This window comes from Polyodon spathula, chromosome 2, assembly GCF_017654505.1.
Source record: "Polyodon spathula isolate WHYD16114869_AA chromosome 2, ASM1765450v1, whole genome shotgun sequence".
Lineage (NCBI taxonomy): Eukaryota > Metazoa > Chordata > Actinopteri > Acipenseriformes > Polyodontidae > Polyodon > Polyodon spathula.
The window spans coordinates 94,565,591-94,588,261 of NC_054535.1; the positions used below are offsets into that span (position 1 = coordinate 94,565,591).

Consider the following 22,671-nt stretch of genomic DNA (forward strand, 5'->3'; position numbering starts at 1 on the left):
ACATAAAAACATTTCGTTCCACATTTCAAAATTGTATGTTGGTTAGGACATCAACATTAAAACAAAACAGATCAAAATGCATCATAAGGCACTGTGTTTTAAAGCAAGTTTTATTCATCTAGCTACAAGAATACCAGAAATAGGTTTGACCACAAATGGTGTGTCGGTGAAGACATTTTGCTTATTTTGTTAGTAAAAACCATATGAAAAATCTAATAAAGGAATTTTAAGGGTCCCCTTTTAAAAAACATAAAACTTTAGGTTGTGGTCATCTTAAATATGTTTTGAAACACGATCTGAAAAAAAAAAAAAAGAGGTATTGGTTTATGAATAACGGTTAAATGAAATATCCCCGGGTGTGCAGTTCATATCACCCGACGCCTGGGACAACAAGTTTTACTGTTATACTTTTTTTCTTCTTTTGCCACAACGTTCTGTTGCTAGAAAAACTCCCATAGATTTCTAGGGATTCACACAAGGTTTTGAAAACTCTAAACTGTGGAAGTCTTGCACGTACTACAAATGGAAATTAAAACAAACAAAAAACATGTGTAACTATAAACTTCAAAGCAAAAATCTGTAGAGAGTACACATATCCTTTTAATTCACAAACACTCACTTACACACAGTAAGACATATTTAAATTAATGCAACATTACTATTACATTGCCTTTGTCTACAGTAGGAGCCCAGTTAAGTTTGACCGCCAGCTATAGGAAGAATATTTAACATAATAAAAATTACAAAAACTTTTTAAAAAAGCTACTTTAATCAGGGTGATTGGTAGTAGGTTTGTAAAGCTATAGATTGACTTAATTACTTTTAATACAACTTTGCACTGTGAGACCGACGGCCATATCCAATGGCCATATAGAAAACAAAAACGTATTAAACAAGTGCCATCGCTGTTCTTCTGGGTAATGTAGTTCAGAAACCAATCTTTTAACCCTTCCGCTCCAGTGAACATTCTACCTGGCTTGAGGTCTGACTGACATAACGTGACATTCAGCTTGTGTATCAGGACAAATAGCCTAAAAATACACCACATTATACCTTTCTAAACAGCTGAGAATCTGAGGATTATTAAGAGAATAATGTTTTCACTATGATGAAATATACCCTACATTTACCTATTCTGAATGAAAAAATTGTTTTAAAATGTACTCAAATGCATTTTTCTTTAGAAATGTCTAAGTGTAATTTAGTGATTGCCTACCTAAAAACTAAATGTGTCAGTGGTAGCCACAAATCTTAATTTTATAAATAGTGTCTGGTTTTCATTTTACACCATATTGTTTGACAGGTGCGTAATGTGAAGTTCGCCATCGGATAGATCTGTTAACTGATTAACATCGTCGTAAAAATTAAATCAATAATTTGGGTCGGTAAGCGTTTTTTGGTTGTGTAAAGCAACTTAGTATGCTTTCTGGTATTGCTGCGCTTTAAAATCATGGTTTGTACAGTAACTGAACCCTGAAATGCTGCACCTCATAATAAAAGGTATTTCTGTTGGCCTGATGCATGAAGTCTGACAGTTTTGAATCTTTCTAGTTGAATTATTATTATTATTTTATTTGTGTCACGCACAAACATCTACTTCTACTTGTCTACTTGCCCCCTCACCGTCCTACAAAACACACACACACACAAATAGAATATAACTTAGGTTAGTTATATTATTTGTGTGTGTGTTTTGCAGGACAGTGAGGGGGCAAGTAGATTTCTAAGAAGGACAAGTTTTTCTTGCACTTTGTCCCCTGGACAAGAAGGTTTTTTTTTGTTTGTTTGTTTTTTTTTTTCCCAAAAATTGCACACCCCTGAATAGTACAGCTAAAATCGTGCTTGGCTGCTTCTTCAACAGCCCAAGCAGATAGTAATCAGTTAGTGCAACATGAAGATGGGAATGATGATAAATTGCCTTCCAAAACAGATACTCTCACAATAAAAAAAGGGGGGCAGTAATAATAATAATAATAATAATAAAAATGTATTACAGAAAAAAAAGTGAAATTTAAAGGCCCACTAAACTATTAGGTGTGTTAAAGTGCTACTTCGTCGATGGCAGGAGGATTATGCTCCTGCAGAACAAATTGCTGATCCTGGGAGAGCTGCTGATTTCCTTGCAGGTGCCATTCAACACACTGATAAAGCTGAAATAAAATGCTGCAGATGTATTCTTTTCCCTGGCTGATCCACTGTTCAAAGATTTATACTTAAGAGCTCATATCTCATTTATTTGTTGGTGGTGTGGGTAGAGGAGGGGGGAATGGGGGTTAATGTTTGGCAGTAGATTTGCTGTATCTGAGACTTACCTGAATGAACATTTATTGCTAAAGCCTGCCAGAAAGTGTATCAGTTATCTAAAGAACAAAGTAAGGAGACAACTGTATTTGTGTAAAAGCATTGACACTCGGAAAAGCCTTTTTTTCTAGCCTTGCAACGTTAAAAGGGTGAGGGGATGTGCTCATTGATGGTACAAGATTAATCAGTTTGTACAAGTTTTAGTTTTTTGTGTATTTATTTATTTTTCTGTTTTTTTCATTGGTTGCTTACAAATGGCCTGGAGAGGAGTGCCTTGATACATTTTAGAAAACACCTTTTAAGAGGTTGTACAAAATAATTCCATTAATCAGTTGTGCACTTCCTTTCATTTTCTTTATCAGATGTGCAGTTTTGAAAGAACCACGTGTTATTGCAAACATGTATTTTCTTAATCATGATATTAGGCAGCAATTTGCTGCTGCTTCACTTCCTGGTCATTTTCACCTCAGCTGTGTCTTTTGGGTCCAAGCGTGTAACTGGCTGAATGCATGTTGGTCAATAAACAAAACGGCTGGTTGGTTAGTGGCAGGAAAGGTGGCGATGAAGCGGTGGGAACATTTTTACCCTGACATAAAATGGCCATGGAAGTGCAAGACTATCTGTAAGCCAAGCTTTTAAAAGCAGTCAGGTAGAAGAAAAAGCTTTATATGATACTGTATATTATGCAGACCGTGACAGAACCCATGCAGTATATCAAGTAAGGATACAGTGAATTTAAACTGCCCATTTTTAGCACAATTAGTTATTTCAAGGTTTGCTACTGTAACTCAGTGGGCAAATGGCATGCTTAAAGCATATTACATTTTTACATAAAATATGGCAATTCCTGTTGGAGGCTGAAGAGAGGAGCTATCCTAGCTGAAGGGTGTTTGAACAGTTTATTTCCCTTGCATTGTGTTACTAGTCATTCCATGCTTGGATGTGTTTGAATTGGATGTGTGCTGGCAGGCATATCTTAATCAGTCAAACATACATCATCCAGAATAACTTCACAATGGCACTGGTCAGATGACCACAGTACACGCAAATACAGCTATTGTAACTGGCCTCTTAATTCCCATCAATTTTGTTGCTGTCAACTGCATCTGATCACCAAAAACAAGCAGTTTTTTTTGTAGTTATTAGTTTAATTTTAGTTAGTTATTATTACAGTTAACTAAATATAATTGTAGTTATTACAGTTAACATAGTGATGATGACCTTGAAATCTGTCGAGGTAAAAATAACTTGGGCAATGCCGGGCTCTACACCTCTTCACAGTACACTCCTTAGGATAGCCAACCACAAACATGTATTGATCAGAGATTACTGTTTACTAGCCAAGTCCTGCTGTACAGCCCTCCACACACTTTAATACTAGTCAAATATATTTTGTGTGCTGGAAACAAGTAGTACAAAGTAGGCTCTTTATTTCAGCTTGGTTTTCACGAAAAAATTTACAAAAGCTACATTTAGTTATTTTACATTAAACTACCTAAATTTGGAGTTGATATGAGGTGAAACCTATTATTTCTAATTTATCATTAACTCCTTAATAATACTACGTGCACACAGTGATATTTTTTTTATTTTTTTTTAATTTTTTTTTTACTCTTGTTGCTATAACATGGCTCTCTCTACTAAAGCTAATAAGAACAGAAAATGGTCAAAATTCAACAATGAGTGGACCAATAAATACTTATTTATTTTACCAACTGTGCCGAACGCAAAGCCAGTGTGTTTACTGTGCAATGAATGTGTGTCAGTAGTTAACGAATACAATATGAAAAGGCATTTTGAACCCAAACAAGGAGATTTTGCAAATAACCTATCCAGAGGGCACAGTAGATAGAAGCTCAAAAGTAGAAGTGTTGAGCTCTTCATAAGTTATACTATTAATATGTCACATACATTTTAAAATGTTTGTAATGATACTCTGTTAAATTCTCACACTCTTCTATTATTAAAGTACTATTCATATGGTAAAATGTGCAAGTCTTGTTCAATATGTGAACATTAAGTTTTATAATATTTATTATTGCTTAAAAATGTGCAGAGTAAAATACAGCCTGCTTTGTTGCAGATGAAACTACAGATGGGAGAGAAGTGTCCTGAACATTGTATTTAATTTGTAATTTTATGAAAATTGTATATTTGTGTAATAATGCCCCACGTTTGACTAGGCTGTATATTGTAATGCCAGCAATAATCTGTTTTTTTCAAAACGCCTTTATTTGTTGACTGACCTACAGTACATTGTTACTAGTGGACTGCTTTAAGAAAGATTTTTTTTCCTGAAAACTACAGTATCTCAGGGACTTAAATAAATTAATTCAGTAGATCTTTTATGTGAAAATGTTATTCATGTTCAAATTGTGTTCTTAATAAATTCTTAATAAATGGGTAAAAATTGAAAAAATGGAATTGGTCATTTTGAAAAACAGTATTTGCCATTCCCCAAATGGAAAATCAGGATCTCTATATATGTGAAATCACTTGAGGTGTTTTTTGGCTGGCAGTTGTGAATTTATAGTTCAATACTAAAAAAAAAAAAAAAAAAAAAAACACTCAGATTGCAGTCCCAGAGAGTAATATACCTTACTTGGAGAGGATACAGCCTGTGCTACAGCTCCCATTTGTGTGCTCCACCCCCCACAGCCAGATCTAAAGGAACATAATTAATCACCCACAGCTATCTATTGTCATTGGCTTCTGTTATCACCTGCTGAAATTGCCCAGTTTCATATTTGGCTGATCTGCTGTTTTGGATCGGTTATGGGTTGTATACAGCCCTAATTAGAGTGAGAGGTGGCCTGTGCTTTTGGTCAATACCCCAGATAAGGATAACGATTTAATGGAGATTTCAGCATTACAAGAAAATGAGGATAGTGCTGTCCACATATCACCTTCATCAGAAATATTTGTTCTTAGAGAATAGTAGAATATGTAATAGAATATTAAATCTGATCTGTAGTTCTGGTCACTGCTTTGTATGCACAGCCCATCATAAAATCCATCACATCCACAAAATCCTGAACTGATCTTCAACTGTGTACTTATGTTTGTTTTGATATCCTGCAGCATTTGATTTTGGGGCTATACAGTATTCAAGTTTCTGTCCATATGCATGTCCAAATGACATTTTTCTGGCACACAACTTAATGTATTGGCACTATGTCTGTATATAAACTTACATTTTTACTGTGCCTATTGAAAGATGGATGGAAGTGATGGTGATTTCACTTTTTAATGACTGATGCAGTAATTATTCTGCAGTGCGAATGCTAATTCAAAAGATAGTGTTGGGGTCATTGCATGGGTTGCATGCTACTAGAGGTCTGATAGGGCCTAAATTTAAAACCCGATCCCGAGACCTTTTGAAATATTTGCATACCTGACCATCTGCACAAATATATTTTAAACATAAAGCCTTTTCATTTCCAGCAGACAGCTGACTAAATTGCTGTCTGCTTTGCCAGATGATCCACCTGAAAAAAGTTTTTACAGTGCTCTTATGTTCCAGTCAATAGTATTTAAAATGTATATTTTGTTCCAGTAAAATAGCAGCAATTTCCAAGAGTATATTGTTGCAGAACGAAGGTTTCCACAGGGTAGCTTACACAGGGTAGTGCTGTGTGCACAACTCGTAATTTACGTAGTGCTTCATTGACCCTCAACACCCCAACCACGTGACCGTAATACCCCACGAACCTTAGGTTTAGAATTAGGTTATTGTTATGAAATACTTTGTTTTAGTACCTACAATTATCGCCCTTATGTGATCGGGCTGTAGCATATAATGATGACACCTATTATGAGTTACACTCGCAGCACTACCCTGTGTGAGCTTCTACGTGAGAGCTACGCTGTGTGAGCTTCTACGTGAGAGCTACGCTGTGTGAGCTTCTACGTGAGAGCTACGCTGTGTGAGCTTCTACGTGAGAGCTACGCTGTGTGAGCTTCTACGTGAGAGCTACGCTGTGGGAGCTTCTACGTGAGAGCTACGCTGTGGGAGCTTCTACGTGAGAGCTGCCACGTGGGAGCTACGCTGTGTGAGCTGCCACGTGGGAGCTACGCTGTGTGAGCTGCCACGTGAGAGCTACGCTGTGTGAGCTGCCACGTGAGAGCTACGCTGTGTGAGCTTCTACGTGAGAGCTACGCAGTGTGAGCTTCTACGCGAGAGCTACGCAGTGTGAGCTTCTACGCGAGAGCTACCCTGTGGGAGCTACGCTGTGGGAGCTTCTACGTGAGAGCTACGCTGTGGGAGCTGCCACGTGAGAGCTACGCTGTGTGTGCTGCCACGTGAGAGCTACGCTGTGTGTGCTGCCACGTGAGAGCTACCCTGTGTGAGCTTCTACGTGAGGGCTACGCTGTGGGAGCCTTTGTTCTGCAACAGTACCCCTCTCGCAATTTCCACAATTCATTACATATGTAAGTCGAGTAAAACATTCCTTCTCTGAGGGCATTTCATTTCCAGGCTTATGTTTCCATGGACACCGTGAATGGACCAATCAGTTTCGAGCTTAAATGAAGGCCCAACTGTACAATCATATACCTGAGTCAGTAATCGTACAGCAGAGTTATGACATTTAACTTTTTTTTTTTTTTAAACAACCTATGTTTTTGTGTAAGATAGTCTTTTTACAAAATACAGTGAGTAATAGCATTGTAAAATGTCTTAAGTATTGACTTAGAAGATTGATCTGAAACCTAGCATATACAGTTAATTCAGGAAACGATATTCGTGTTGCGCAATTAATAAATATGACTGATTTTATTTTTTTACGTGGTTTTTGTTTTGCTGATTCAGTCTTTATTAAACGAAAAATATCACTATATGAGCTACAAGATGTACCAGTGAGATCTTTTGCTGCATAATCCGTTGCTGAAAAACTGTGGTCAGTTTATTATTGACAGTTTACACACAAAATGCAGATAAAAAGTACACACAGCACACACAAACACACACCTACAAATATACAGAAGCACATACTGTGATTATCTATCCATGTTTAAATAGGCACAGTACTTTTAAGTTTGTTATTTTTAGAAGACTATCTAAATTCCCTTTTTAAGAAGTTCAGTCTAATGAAAATGTATGTTCAAACAGTATGGATCTCTTCCTTCTCCTCTTCTGTGGATATCTGACTTTCCATGTCTTTCCAAAACAGCCATCTTTTCTTTGTATATTAGGCAAGAGCAACAGTGGGGGGAGTTGAGGGTATTTTCGTGTTAAATGTAATGCAATTAAAAAAAAAAATAATAATTTAACCTGGGAAAGGTAACCGACGCTTGGGTATAGAAGTACTGGTGGCCCTCTCAGTGCCTGACGACACTCAGTCTCAACATGTCCTTCATTCAAGGTTCACGCTGCTGTCATGCACCATTCCTACAATGTCCACTCAGCGCTCACAATATATGAATCCTGCATGAATTGTGTTAGTCATGTTGCATGTACTGTACATGATTTGTTCCTCTGATTTTGTATTTCAGAAAACATGCTTGCTTTGTCCGTTGATGTGACAGCTTGATACCTACACAATTTTCCTGTGTTGCAAAAGTGCTTTTTAAAAATGATTTCAGATAAGACTAATTTACAGCTTTGTGGAGCTGGTACTTATAGTAGATGGTGAGTGGTTCACACTTTGAGGTGCTCAGCGAGTGGGAAATCAGACTTGCACTAACTAATATTGACATTTGATAGATATTCTCAATGAACAAAATGTTTACTAAAGTTTTAATAAAAGTGTAAAAAAGGCATGTTGATGCCTAATAATTATTTATTTTTTATTTTTTTGTCTGCAGATCTTTAGTATTAGTCATTTGTTTAGACTGGGTAATCTGTCTGTGTACTGGATGTACTAACCTACCAGAGATCTCTCTTGTCTCATCTATGAATATCAGCCATGTTAACATTCATAATGAAAGTATCTGTCATTATTTACCTGTTGTACAGTATGTACGCTATTTAACACTGCTGTAGTATATCTCCTGCCATCTGCTTTACTGCTACGGTAGATATTGATCTGTCTGCCTAGTTTATAGGTGTCATAAAATTCACCGCTGCTGGACTTGGCTGAGCTCATGCCTAAAATGGCTGCTGAATTGCGGTGACTTTTTAGTTTCAGGATGATGGAGACCAAGCAGTGTGTTTTGAAGTGACATTTAATATGTTTGTTGGAAAAAGCAGATTCCTTTTTTTTTTTTTTTTTTTATCCCATTTTATTTTATTTTTTTGCATGCAGTTTTATTTATTTTTTGGGGGAATATGAAAAATATCAGAGTAGATATCAAAATAGGGAAAACATGATCAAATACAAAGGTATTGTAACATCAAAACATGCTATGTCAATCACCTTTCTGTCACTTTTGATCAGTGCAGTAAATCATCTTTCATCATCTCGGGTATTTAGAAGTCTACCTACTGAACAGGCATTCTTTTGTCTGAATTAGAGAAGGAAGTCCATCCCTTCTGTTACTGTAGCAGAGCCAATTAAGAATGCATACTCTTTTTCTTAAAGCAGCCTGCCAAAAGGTAACAAAGCAGCAGTTAAAAAGCACTGCTTTTGTTTGAGATTTTGATTTTATTGTCTACCGTGCCATACTAAATTGGTTAACAGAAGGGCTGTGTCTCCCCTGCTTGTGCACACTGTTTTTCAGGATGTGCACATGTCAGGGTTGAACGCATTTATCCCTGAATTTGTTTTGGTTCATAACAACTCAGGCTGGATTGAAAAGGAGGGGGGTGGGGGGGGGGGGGGGGGGGGGGGGGGGGGGGGGGGGGGGGGGGGGGGGGGGGGGGGGGGGGGGGGGGGGGGGGGGGGGGGGGGGGGGGGGGGGGGGGGGGGGGGTTAGTCTGTTATCAAGGCAACCTTTCCTCTGCAAAAATGGGGATAGCATTGATTGGTTGTCGGAGGAAAGCCATTTCATTTGAGGATTGGACAAGAATCTGCATCAATTTGCTGCCCGTCTCCAAGACACTGGTGATGGTGCCACCACAAGCAGCCTAACGTCACAGCTCTGTCACCCAGCGGGGTGTGGGCTAGCTCTCTTCTAGTTTACATTTCTGTTTTATTTATACAGAGAGAGGGAGAGATCATTGTGTGTGTGTGTGTGTGTGTGTGTGTGTGTGAGTGAATATTTGTGTTCGGAACGTAGACTATCTTGCTCGTTATTCATCTCCTGGTTGTGGCTGTTTCTTTCCCTGTAACTGGCACTGACACAATGATTTTTTGCAATCACTTAGGTGAATACAAGAAGGACGAACTCCTGGAAGCAGCAAGGTGAGTATATCCCCCCTTTTTCTTTCTCTTGATTGTTAGAAAGAAGCAGACACTGCTGTTGTGATCTAGGGGATTATTTTGATTACTGTAGGTTTCTTTCATTTATTTTTTAGATTTGAATATAATGCCTGTTTTACTAGTGTGTGTTTTTTTTTTTTTTTTAAATGTCTTTTTAATGTTGGTGTTAATCACACACTGCTATGTTGCGCTGAACGGAAGGTTGAGTTTAACTACACAGCTTGCTCAAAGCCACCAGGGACGAAATGTGCATTCAGGCAGGCTGCTATCTTCATTTTATTCTTGGTTGTAAATAATGCAATGGCAGAATATCCTCCTGCCTTTTTAATTGACCAGATGAGTCCTTTATTTCCAACACACTCCTCTGGGAGGTGGTGGTCAAGGCAATAAGACACAGAGTTTACGAAGAACCTCACAACATTCAGAGTTGCCTTGATGCCAAAAGAACACAGCACAGATTTTTAGTCTGAATGCCTGCACAACTTTATGAAGAAAGGCTTAAAAAAATTGTAATTGTCTTAAAAACCCATGTATTCAGCGGGGGTGGGGTTGGTGTGCATACTCGCCTGGAAAAATAATACATACTGTATACAGGCTGCTGGTTTGTGCATTTAATCCTGTTAAATATTGTATTTTGTATATTAATATAATAAACGTTGCTTTTGGAAAGGGTGGGGAAGTGTTAATTTCAATAACAAGTAAACTAAGAATTTGTCACCACTGAATTTAGCTGATCAATTTACAGTAGAGGTGCCAGATACATTTCTATTTCAAATAAAAATCTCTTGGTCTAGCCTATGAAAAGTTTTTACAAATTGGTATGTGTTTTATGAAAGCATGCACAGTGTCATTTGCAGAGTTTGTTAGTAGACCAACACAGGCAACACAACATTAATATAAAACCATCGTGGCAATACATTATATCCAAAAACAGAGCATTATGTGTCATCAAAAAACCCCCCCCCCCCCCCCCCCCCAAACAGCCTACTCTATTATGCCACTTAATATACACCCCTGTATGTTGAATGCATTTTGTCTTCACATATAAATAAACAATTGTTTTTTTTTAATAAGGGTAATCACAACTGCACATCGAGGAAGACAACTTTTTGTAGTTGCTGTCTGGAACCTTTTAATAAAACAAACAACTGATAGAGGTAACGCGGTAATATATGCAGTCGTAGCATACAATAATTCATTCTGCTTTTTGGTAAAATTAATAAATAAAAACTATAGAAATAGTAGTGCCATAATTTAACTCCTTCCTTGATGTATTTATTAATTGAGGTTATTATAAGTCTTAATTCCATTCGTGCATTATGCATATTATTTTATGTAGACTTGAGTCGATTTGAGTCATGCTCTACTCAGTATTTTGAGAGAAATACATTAAAAAGACTAACAATCTACCAGTCTTCTTAAAATAAATATACATCTGCTGCCAAGAAGCCTGACCTTGGCTTCTGACAAAGAATGGAGAGATAGAGAGGTTGGATGCAAATGTTTGCCAAGGCACACTAGACAGTGTGCACATACTTGCGCATCATGGGCACAGAATGTTCTAAAAGGTTTGTTTAGTCTTTGTAGGGTAACAGAGGAAGTATTTATGGCTTCAGGTAGGCTTCTGTGTCTAATAATACTGCAGGGTCTTGCCAGTGTCTACAAAAAAATTCAAAGATTTATACTTTGGCACCTGGACATTGCACAGGTTGTATGCTATCAGATCGTACATTCTTATCAGTGTATAGTTACACCAAAACAATATTCAGATTGGCTTTTAATATCCATTGTTTTATTATAGTTGTGCTTACAGTGATTGTGTAATGGATCAGTTTTCTCTCTTAAGGTTTATAGAAGCATTCTGCATTGTGTTGTCCCTTTTATAGTAGGCCACAATTGCATTCTGACATTGTACTTTTTAAATTGTATAACATTTCCTGATTTTTCATTGTGCCAGTTTACTTGTCAATATACTTTCTGACACACATTATTTAAAATTCACATTTTAGAAGAAAACCCAAATAAGAAACGTGTGTTATGCAAGGCCACTCAGTCAGTGATGTGATTAAAAAGTAATGAAGCACCAGTATCACAACGTTTATGTAAAGTGTTTCACTTGGTTGCATCCGTACAACAGCTAATACTTAAAATATAGGTTAATATAATTATATTACATCTGATACACCAACATGTTTTTTTTTTTGTTTGTTTTGTTTTTTGTACCAAACAAACTTTGTTCTCAGCCCAGAAATTACAAAATTACATTTAAAAGGTAACCACAATACTGTAGGTGGGAGTGTGTGAAACCTGGTTTGTGTTTTTTTAACACAGATACATTGTCCATGCTGTGTCTACATTAGAATTTGTTGATGTAGGCTGAAGATAAATGTAGAAGGTAGAGGTTTTTATTTTATTTTTTTATAAGTGGATACACATTTGATTTCCCATGCTACTGTAACACAACCTGAGGCGCAGCTTGTTATAGTGGGGATTTTCATTCTTCCTGGATTTTTACAGGTCAAGTGATTTGTCCAAGGTCACGCTGTGCTGGGATTTGCACCCAACATCTTATTTTGCTCTCACTGTTCATAGCCAACATATAATGTATGCCATGATGGTGCAGCCTGATAAACCCCCTTGCCAAATGCTTATTCAGTTTTAAAATACTCGAACCACCTCCCCTCAGAGAGTTAGCGTTTCAAGATTGTAATGCAATTTATGTTGTGTTTGCTCCTCTTTTATTAAATGCTATTGTGCTGCAGGAGCGGTAATGAAGAGAAGCTCATGGCCTTGCTGACTCCATTAAACGTGAATTGCCATGCAAGCGATGGAAGAAAGGTAAGACAGTGGTGTGACGTCAGCTTTGAATTAGATAGAATGTAGCTGCTGCCACATGACTGAAAACTATTCATGTTTATGTTGGCCTGCCTCCTGTTGCTTCAATAGCAATGCCCAATTTTACATAATAAATCCACGTAGACTTTGTTTAATGAACATAGTTTCAAATATTGCCCATTGGAAGGTTGGCACACATTCTGGCAATGTTGCACATGTGTACAATTGAACATTTCTACATGCTCAAACTATTACCAACGATGAAAAGAAAGGAACTAAAACAATAAAAAAGAAGCAATTTCTGTCTGGTTGCTTGTTTCGTAAAAAAATGCAGTGCAGTTAAAGTGTATCCTCATGCGTTGAGATTTGCTAAGTCGCCCCTGTATTGAGTATCTGGTAAAAATCCAAAGAGCTGTTTTGTTCACTTTGAAAACCACAGTTGAGCATCGCATTTGTGACAAGCTGTATCAGTGTATCTGCTAGTACAGGATTTGAGCATTTAAGGTTCAGATGTATGTACAAAATGGCGGTAATGTCTGCTTTAAAAAAAAAAACTAAAAAAACAGTGCACTGGTGGAGCATGTTGTGTTACTTGATAAAGGGGATAAGATGCATTTAAAAATCCAAAGAATATTCTAACATAATAGAACCTATGACAAAATTCTTAGTCTGAATAAAATCCGCCTTTCAGTGTAGGTATCGGTTAACCCTTGAACACCATAAACCATTTGGTGTTCAAACGTGTTCATCAATCAGAAACTCAGTTCAGGTTCAAGCCAGGGGGACTGTAGACCCCCAATACAATGTAATGTGTTGTGCAAAGGTAGAGCCTTGAAAGTAATCCATTACAGGTACCTCTCAATGGGCTTTCTCCAAAATATCTGCAATATGCATTGCTACAGACTATAGTAAATGTATTTGCATTCTCCATTTCTTCTGAACCCATATATATGTAGATGATCAATCCGTCATGTTCCTTCACGCTTGTGTAGCCATAATGAATACATGCACTTCCTCATTACAAACGTGTGAGGTTTTTAATTAATTAAACTAATTAAGTTAAAGAAAAGGGCTAGTAACCAATATACAAATCCCGGCTCACTCACTGTGTGACTGTGACCTTGAGCAGGCCATAGTCTCTGTAAGTCTCCTTGGATAAAGTTGTCTGCTAAATAAACTAATAATAATAATAATAATAATAATAGTTTTCACCCCTGGAAAGCCAAGTCTGTGCCAAACAAAATCCGGAAGAAGTCAGGGTGGCAGATGGAAGTTAGGACTTGTTTTGTTTTGTCCTGTTTGCTAGGGCGAGAATACATCGACTGAGCAATTCTTGACAGACAAGTTACTCACTGCTGAACTATTAGTTTATTGATTAAGTGTTTTCAGTAGCTTAAGTTTCTTAGGTTTGAACCCAGATAAATCTATGGATTTAGTGAAACCCACTTAATGTGAGGCTCCATGTATTATCACCAGATTGAAATGTCCAGGCTAGAATGTAATGGGAGTCAATGGAAATAACTCATGATGCTCAGTTTGGTAATTTTCAGCCTCTACTTTTTATCAGTCAGATTTGTCAAGTAATTTTCACCCCGCAATATCATTTCCAACTCTGCATGTATGTTGACATACCAAACACTACATGAAATAATTGTAGGAGAATTAATGGAGAAAAAACTAAGTTCTTACTGACACACTTTCTTTCCTTTGGGAATGACCAGAGAGTAAAGGCCCTGCATGTAAATAAGTCCACTATGAAGGATTTTTGTACATTACATTTTTTGTTTTACTTTTACAAATAAAAATGAAATGTGAAGATTGGACATTTTACATTTCAGTACAGTAGTTGCTATTGCTATTGTTTAGATTTTTTGGTGAAGTTACTGTTTAAAAAAAATAAAATAAAAAAATCAGAAATAAGCAGGAAGATAGGATAGTTTATAGGAGAGTACTTAAAATCTGTGAGATTAATATATACACACACACACACACACATATGCACGCAATTTTACAAGCATTTTGTTGTTACTGTTAGATTGAGTTAAATATGTACATATGTGCAATTTGTTGTGTCTACATGTGGTGCTGGTGTTGTGAAACTTGTACTTGGTGGGTGTACCAAGCTAATCTGAATGCTGGGCGGTGGTTTAATAGCTCAGCAAGCCTCAGGAAGTGCCAACGGTCTCTGGAGTGGAAAAGCAGGGCAGTGGAAACCCTTGGGTGAGGAAATGCCCTCAAAAGGCGGATGAGTGAAGCCTTAGGCTAGTCAATGGTGTCCACCATGGAAGGATCTGTGAACACACCACATATGTCTCTCGAAACCATCACGAGTTGTCACATTCAAATGGTTAATGCTATGTCGTCCAGAGGTGAGGCCTCCAGAACTACTGGAGAAGAGGGAGATGACCATCTGAGTATCCCCACCTGTAATGACACTAGCAGTCAAAGCCACCCTGTGGCAGTCTGACGGCTGAGGAAGGAGGGAGAAAAGACGCCATCAACCTTGGTAAGGACGTGCAGGTAGCCACTCTGTAGTATGTGTATTGGAAAACTGCAAGCAATTATACATCAGGGTTGCAGAATACCGATGGACTGGAAGAGGGCACTTCAGAATGGCGGGAAGATGATCTACTCAGGAAACGAGGAATAGGAAAAAAAAAAAAAAAAACGGTGTCGCACAAAGAACGGCCAATGCACGTGTAGGTTACAGCCCCGTCAACGACGGAATTCTAACAATCAAAAAAACTTCCATGGTGCGCTACAACATCAAGTGGATGAGGCACCAAGTTGAGACCTGATGTTGGTGAAGGGAGACTTCAATGCCAAAATCGTGAAACTGGATTCCCCAATGGAGCTGATAGGGAATTTCGGCTTAGGAACAAGGAACGAAAGGGTCAAGACTTGCAACCTCCATGGAAGCCAATGACCTCTGCATCAATAACACATTGTTCCAACAGCATTCCCAAGACTACCTCATTCTCTATTCAGACAGGAAGATCACTGAACATACAGTTGTCTCTGATTTGAACCACTTGTAATGCTTTAGGTAGCTAACAAAATGGTTCCGTACATTTGCTTTGCCATGCACATCTCAAATGTCTAAAATGTGCAGTTGTGAAAGACACATGTTTTAGCAAATATGTATTGTCATTTTAAAACATGGTATCTAGTACAGTACTACTCCTAGGTTAAAGAACTTTGCAAGCCTTGCTTACTGAGCTACTACTTTTATTGACTGATATGATTTTATCCAATAACATGCTTTGACCCAGAAGACATTGATGAGGTGAAATGACCCACGGAGTGCAAGTACAAACAGATAACCTGAGAATAGGGCATAGGAGTTTGCAGCTTCCTTTAACTTAAAGTAGTACCAGATATCATGTTTTAAAATGAGAATACATGTGTGCCAACGCGTCTTTCAAAACTGTGCATTTGAGACCTATTAGTGCAAAACAGGTAAGATTTATGAAATTATTTTGTTAGCTACATTTACTTTAAGGGGATGGAGGGGTTCTATTTGCCAGTGGACAATGTTTTTGACTGCCTTAGCCTGGATGTGTGACGTTCAAGCATAGAAAAAGGGATCAGAAACATTTCTCGCTGTATTCTTTAAAGGTGTTCCATGGCTGATTTACCTAACATAGTAATAAAGCAAAGGAAAAGTGTGTTTATCTTGAGCTGCAAGGGACTCTCACAAAGAGCTTTATTACTGAGGTATTATGGATCTGTCACATTAATAAAAGATAATCCTTTTAATGCACTTCTACTGGATCATACTGATGCCTAATCTACTTTCTAGCAGGACTGAGCAGCAATGAATTTAAGGCATGTACTATAATGTAATTACATTTATTTATGTTTACCAATATAATGTACCTGTTTTATTGACAGGAGGCTGTACGCTTATTTTGAATATATATCTTTTGAGGTATTGTGGGGTTTTGCTGTAAAAAAAACAAACACAACTTTTATTTTAGTTTTGTATTTTTGGCCATGTTAAATGTGTTGGGTGTATGCTACTGTTGCCATGGGGGATATTGGTGGTGTTTTCCTTTTACTAAAAGGGCAATAGGTGGTTGACCATCATTTATTCCACATCTCAAGATCAGTATGCTATCCATTCTTCAGCTGGCTGGGAAAATACACTGCTCCTGTCTTGCAAATTGCTGAGACCCAATACAGGTCCAGGTCCAAAGATTGTAATTTATAGAACTGCTTGGGTCAGTAAAACAAGTGCTTAGAATTAATCTGCACAACCTCCTAAAGTCTGCAGGCTGCAGACCGATCTTCAGATGTATAATGCTGTCTTTTTTGCAGTTTTATATGTTTTAACAAGTTTTAAAAAAAAAAAAAAATGAATGTCAGCATTTTCGGCCCAGCTACTGCCAGGGTGTGATTCAAGTTCAACATATTGAACTAATGAGGATTAACTCCCAAAAATATCTAGAAACACAAAATTGCTGTTTTATATATCTTTTTTAGCACACCATGTGTCCATGGTTTCTGGCTAGGTTTGGTGATGTTGCAGTGTTTTAACCATATACACTTCAAAATGTTTGCCAAGTAATAGACACGGCTACAGACATTTCCCAGTGCTTAATTATTTTCAGATTTGTTTTGCCTCCTTTTATGAAGCAGATTAAATATTGAACAATATGCACAGTTTGCACTGCATGTAGCTCATTGCTTGTTGACCTTTAGAAACCTTTGTATCTACAGAGATTTCAGAATAAGAAGCTGCTTCTTGCAGTTGTGTGTCAGTTGCAAGCCATCAGATTACTCCATGTTGGCAGCTGCTTTTGGAGAACTGTCAGAAGCCATGACAACAAGCTAATTCCTTGATTGAGAGGTAATTAATATCTCTACCTGGCTAAGTAAAAAGTTGTCAATAATCTTAGGATTGAAAAGCTCCACATTTCTATTGGCCTTGCACTCAGGCTTCTTTAGGGGGCCATCAGGGATATGGATTTTCAATAGATTTAGTCAGGGAGAAATAGATGGGCCTGTGGAGTGGTGAACAGGTTGCCATGTGATCTTTTTTGACCCAGACTTGTGGAAGTCCCAATGCGTGAAAGCAGGACTTATGCACAGTAGTGTGGCCACCTCCGCTATACCCTTGTCACTAGGCTAGTAATTGCTGCTGTAACAGCTTTTTAGATAATGGTAAAGATTCCCATCTTTCTATAGTTGAGAATATTTAACCTGAGGGAGAAACACTCAGGTCTGTTATCATTCTTCAGGAATTCGGCATGATGCTGCGTCACAAACCAAGATATAATTGCGATGCAAAAGGACCAAGGTTTTTTTTAGGGTTATCTTAAGTAGCTGTTCTGCAATATGTGAAATATGTACAGTAAAACTCAAGTCTAAATCGAAATAGTCTAAATAATAGTCCTCTAAATATGTGCTTTGAGTTCTTGTGTCTATAGTTTTGAATCTGAAGTAGTAGGCCAGTGCTTGTGTGCTTGACAGATTTTTGTTTTTGTCACTATAAAGAACACTCATTCGGCTTGACAATCTGTCTGTAAAGAAATATTTTGGTCAATTATTCAGATATGAAAACGAGCATGTGACGAGTTGTCCTGGTTATAAACATGTTTTCTCAAAGGAAGCAAAGCATTCTTGGACATGGAACACAAGATTATTGGAATCTCTGTAAAATACAATACCTCAACACAATAACCAGGGAAGAGATGGTGAAAGCAACGCTTTCTTTACCCCTTTCACCCATCTCAATGTGTGTTCACAGACTGTTTGTATTCAGCTCAGACATGTCCAAGAAAATAGTCTGCTTTCTTCTACTGCTTTTCAATCATCTAAAATATGGTTGCATTTATTTATATAACGAGACAAAAAAGCATTGCTTCATACAGTGCAATTCACCAGCTTTGACAAAGTTCCTTACCCCCTTGGATGGAGTTAACCTGGACATCAGGCTCATGAAACCATGAAAACTGGATTATATATTCGGAAGGCAGTAACAGTAGAACAAACCAGTTAGTTTCAGTTTCTCAATTGTCTGTTGATAGCTTACAGACAGTTACTATTTTACAGTAACTAGGTAAATGGAGTGCAGTAAGAGGTTATGGGACTGCAATTATTATTTTTTTATATCCTTTTTAATATATTGAGTGCCATAAAGAAATTATTGAAGATCAGTGATACTAATGAAGGGTTTGGTTTTATATTGTGGATCTCTGTTCACAAGAATGTAGACCAAGAACACATCAACTAATTCATTTTACGATAACATGAGCCTAATAATCCTATCTACAAGTTACTTATATTAACAAGAAGCTATTCCTCTGTGCCAATCCACAGGGTTACATCAACACACCGTATAAACTGGCCTACTCATGTTCATCCCTTTAATTTCATAGTGCATGGTTTTACACAATAGGTGGAATGTTTATTTAAACACACATTCACCTGCTGTCTTATTGCTACAGGCAACTCTCTTAAATGAGCATCTAATGTCCAACTTTACAAATAACTGCAACATGTGTTACAAATACTCTTCTCAGCTATTCATATATTTCTTTGCCATGCTGCTGCACTTTTATTTTTTTATTTTTTTTAACCCTTCTTATCTATCTTCTACATTGTCCACAATGTCAGCATCGGAGATTCTGTTTAGTTTACACTTCTAGGGTCTTCAAACAAGTGGTAGCAACAGGCTTTTGCATAATTATAGAAGCCAGAAATGTACTGTAGTAAAAGTGATCAAACATCAAAATGTGTGCATCAAAAAGCTCCATTGGGGATGGGCTCTAATATTTAGAAAGTTGATTACCTGTAAATAAGGGAAAACAACTTGTAACATCTCCACTACCACTGATGCACACAAACATATTCACATACTTACACATGCTAAATATCAGTCAAGTATAGGAAAGGTTACATTGCCCCTTTATGTCCATAAAGTCTATAAAGGACTATGCCTTGAAGAGCTGATTATTTACATCAGCTTGTCACTAATGACATAATGCCCTGCAGCAGACCTCATGCTATACAGTCCTAATGGTGCAAACCGACAATTTAACATTCAGTTATACTCGACTTTTTATATACAAAGTCAATACTAGTGAACTCTTGTTACTAAGAAAAATAATGTCATAGCCAGTTTCAAGTTGTTCTAGACTGATAAAACATGTGAATAAAATTTAGATGCAGTGGCTTCATACCAAGAAATAAAACAGCATTGCTATTCATTGGCGAGACACAAGCCATTACCTTCCTTCAGAGAGAAAAACTGATTGTCGCAGAGGACAGAGAAACCGCAGATAATGGTACATTTAAAATCAGATTGAAAGCTGATATAATTTTTGCCTTACAACAGTGGTACGTATCTGCAGTCCTGAATCTTAATGTGTAGAAAAGTTCATTTTATTTATTTATTTTATTTTTCCCAAGGCATTTTATGATAATGAAAGATTCTTACCAATTTGTACTAACTTGATAACTTGTTATAAATGGAAACCTAAAATATGTTAGAACCTTAATCTAGCTAATTTATTTTGTTACAGATTTCAAAATATTTAACCAACATAGCTGTCTGCGACCAAAAGTAATATTTACTGCAGCGTCCGTCTACGGGTTGAAACTCTACACATTTCCACGGTAACTGTTGCAACAGTACAGATTCATATTTCACCAAGTTTACATTCACATTTGTTTTCTGATACTGACTAATATTTTGCAGATATTTCCGACCTGTCTCTTACAGCCTCTGTTAAGACAGTGGCATAACTAAAGCAGTATGTCACAATTTTTATCAGACTTTACCAGTAAAATTGATCCCATTATTTAAACGTTCTTTCAGTGCAGTCTGGTATTTGTCAGTTGATTTTTGTTTTCTCTTCTGTACCTCATTCTTACATAGTTATAGTATTGTCAATATTTTTTTCATTTTTTTATTTCAGCGAAAGAAATTAATTTTAAAAGGACATCTCATTCCAATTTAAAATATTTGGTGTGAATGCAATGTCCCTTATTGTCTGATCATATCCAAGTGCAGTGAGTGAAAGAGATTCTTTGTTTAATTAGTGAAAAATTTAGATGTTAAAGGCTGTTTTTGTTCTGTTTCAGTAATGTTTTTATATTTAATATGATCTGATTAGCAGCTCAGTAAGTTTTGGCTAGAGGGGCTAGAAATATCTCTCATGAAGTGCGGTCGCATCACTTTTGAATTCTTTTGTGGCTTGTGATGTTTTTTGAAGCGTGTGAATGTGTGGTTTTATGCTCTCAGTAGGTAGAGATCCAAAATAAGCAATGTATGTTAGTGGCGGTGGGATTTGTCACAATTTAGTTATGTTAAATCGACCTATTGAGTAAAACAGTAGTAAATGGATTAAAGTGTTTCATTTTGTTCTCTAATGAAGCAGTATACCTTTATAGAATTTCACAGTTAACTTATTTTGGTGTGGAATAGAGAGGGACTAGCTTTTAGGATGGGTCGGTATACCGTTTTTTCGGTTTACCGCAGTTTAGGTACATTATGGAATTAATGCCGGTGCTTTTATTCTAAACCGCAATTATCGTAATTCGGTTATACACCAGTTAATGCATTTTTTCAACTGCAAACACGCATCTTCTAAATCAAGCGATGGCACTTGCAGCCTTAGCAAAGCATTTGAGTAAGATGTTTTTGTGAACAGACGTTTCAATGTTATCGTTCCCAATCTCCTTGTGCACCCCTTTGCTGTACTTGTCAAGTTCAACAATACATGGTAATTGACTGAACGGACAACGACACGAGACCGTCAATGTTTGTCATCCATTGCCGAAAATCTCTTCACAAAGGTCTTTGGTCCTATCTGTATTTTGATAATGGTTTGGAAGGAAACGGTCAACGACACAGAATACACGTTTCAATTGTTATGTTACGCAGAGCTTGCTGCGCTGGCTGCTCTTGGCCGCTGTTTTTCTGACGTCACATGCAGCTTTTAGAGAAATGCCTTCTCCAAACCTTGCAGCATAGCACTCATTTTCAACGTGCTGTATTTAAATTTGTCTGGATTATCAACAGTCACTTTAATGTAATAGATTAACATTAACGTTATTGTAAAATTGCACACTTTTAACTGATTTAGTACATTTTTTTAAAATTAATTATTTATTTAATATAGCTTGGACAAGGCTGTTCATGGCTTCATTCTAACAAGGTGGCAGCGGTAGTTTTAGTGGTTATTTGCATTACGATTAGCAGGTCACTTGTGATCTTTGCTTCATCCCTTTGATTCACAGCCGCAGCCAGCCTCCCGCAGTAACATTTTAAAGCTGTGCTGGGCTATGCAGAATCTGTAATAATCATTGGAAGCTTACTTGTGCAATGTCGTAAATATAAATCCAATAACACGTTTTAGTATTAAAATACATTTTAAAAAAATTAAATAAATAAATAAACGACTCATCTCTGCTCTTATAACCTGTGGTAGATGTTTGTGTTTTAAGCAAAAGACCAATCATTTCTCAATTCTGTTTGCCATCAGCTAAACAAAGTATTTATTTATTTGTTTGTTTGTTTGTTTGTTTATTTATTTAATTAATTGTATGCATTAAAATGTTTTAAACTACAGCACCACATCATTTTGAGCAAATAATAGTTCTTAATACTGTTGTAGTGTAACATTGAGAGTGTACAATTTTAGTTTTTTTTATTTTTATTTTTTTAATTATTCTAATTGTCTTTATAAAAAAGAAATGTACCAAGTTATTGGCAAAGTAAAATACTAAATACCAAATGTTTAAATCATTCCATGAAAGGAAGTGTGATTTGTTTATTTTATTTAAGTGAATTACTGTAATTTAAGTGATTTACATTAGTCTTTCTTTTGAGCCTTTATTTGATAACTTGCATGATGTACTGTATACCATCATATTAAGGTTACCACCGTATTTATTTATTTTTAACAGTTATCATACCGTGCTCATTTTATACTGTCCCATCCCTATTAGCTTTAAGGAACACAAGATACTTTTGGAAATCTGGTACTGTAATCATTTTACAGTACTGGTACTTTAGGCTCTGTTTCCATGGCAACAGCTGACAGCCAGGAATTGTTCTGGTGTCATAGTTACCATGAGCATGCAGCAACCCCCTGAAAAAACAGGTAGTGGGAGGTGGGGCAAAGAAGATATTTAGATTCATGATTGATTTTCAAGATTAAATGCATCTTTGGTTCAACCCCCATCTAAAGCTTGCACCCACACAGCATTGCCAGATCTGAGC

The 22,671-nt window shown here is 37.0% G+C and overlaps 1 protein-coding gene across 4 annotated transcripts in view; it reads left to right on the forward strand.

The window, feature by feature from the left end:
• Positions 1-22,671, forward strand: part of LOC121304164 (poly [ADP-ribose] polymerase tankyrase-1) — a 111,350-nt gene that overhangs the window by 53,157 nt on the left and 35,522 nt on the right. For all 4 annotated transcript variants that reach the window (XM_041235136.1, XM_041235151.1, XM_041235143.1 and 1 more), the window contains exons 4-5: positions 9,548-9,584; positions 12,365-12,440. In XM_041235136.1, the coding sequence (XP_041091070.1) occupies positions 9,548-9,584; positions 12,365-12,440 (113 nt within the window). The remainder of the gene's footprint in view (positions 1-9,547; positions 9,585-12,364; positions 12,441-22,671) is intronic.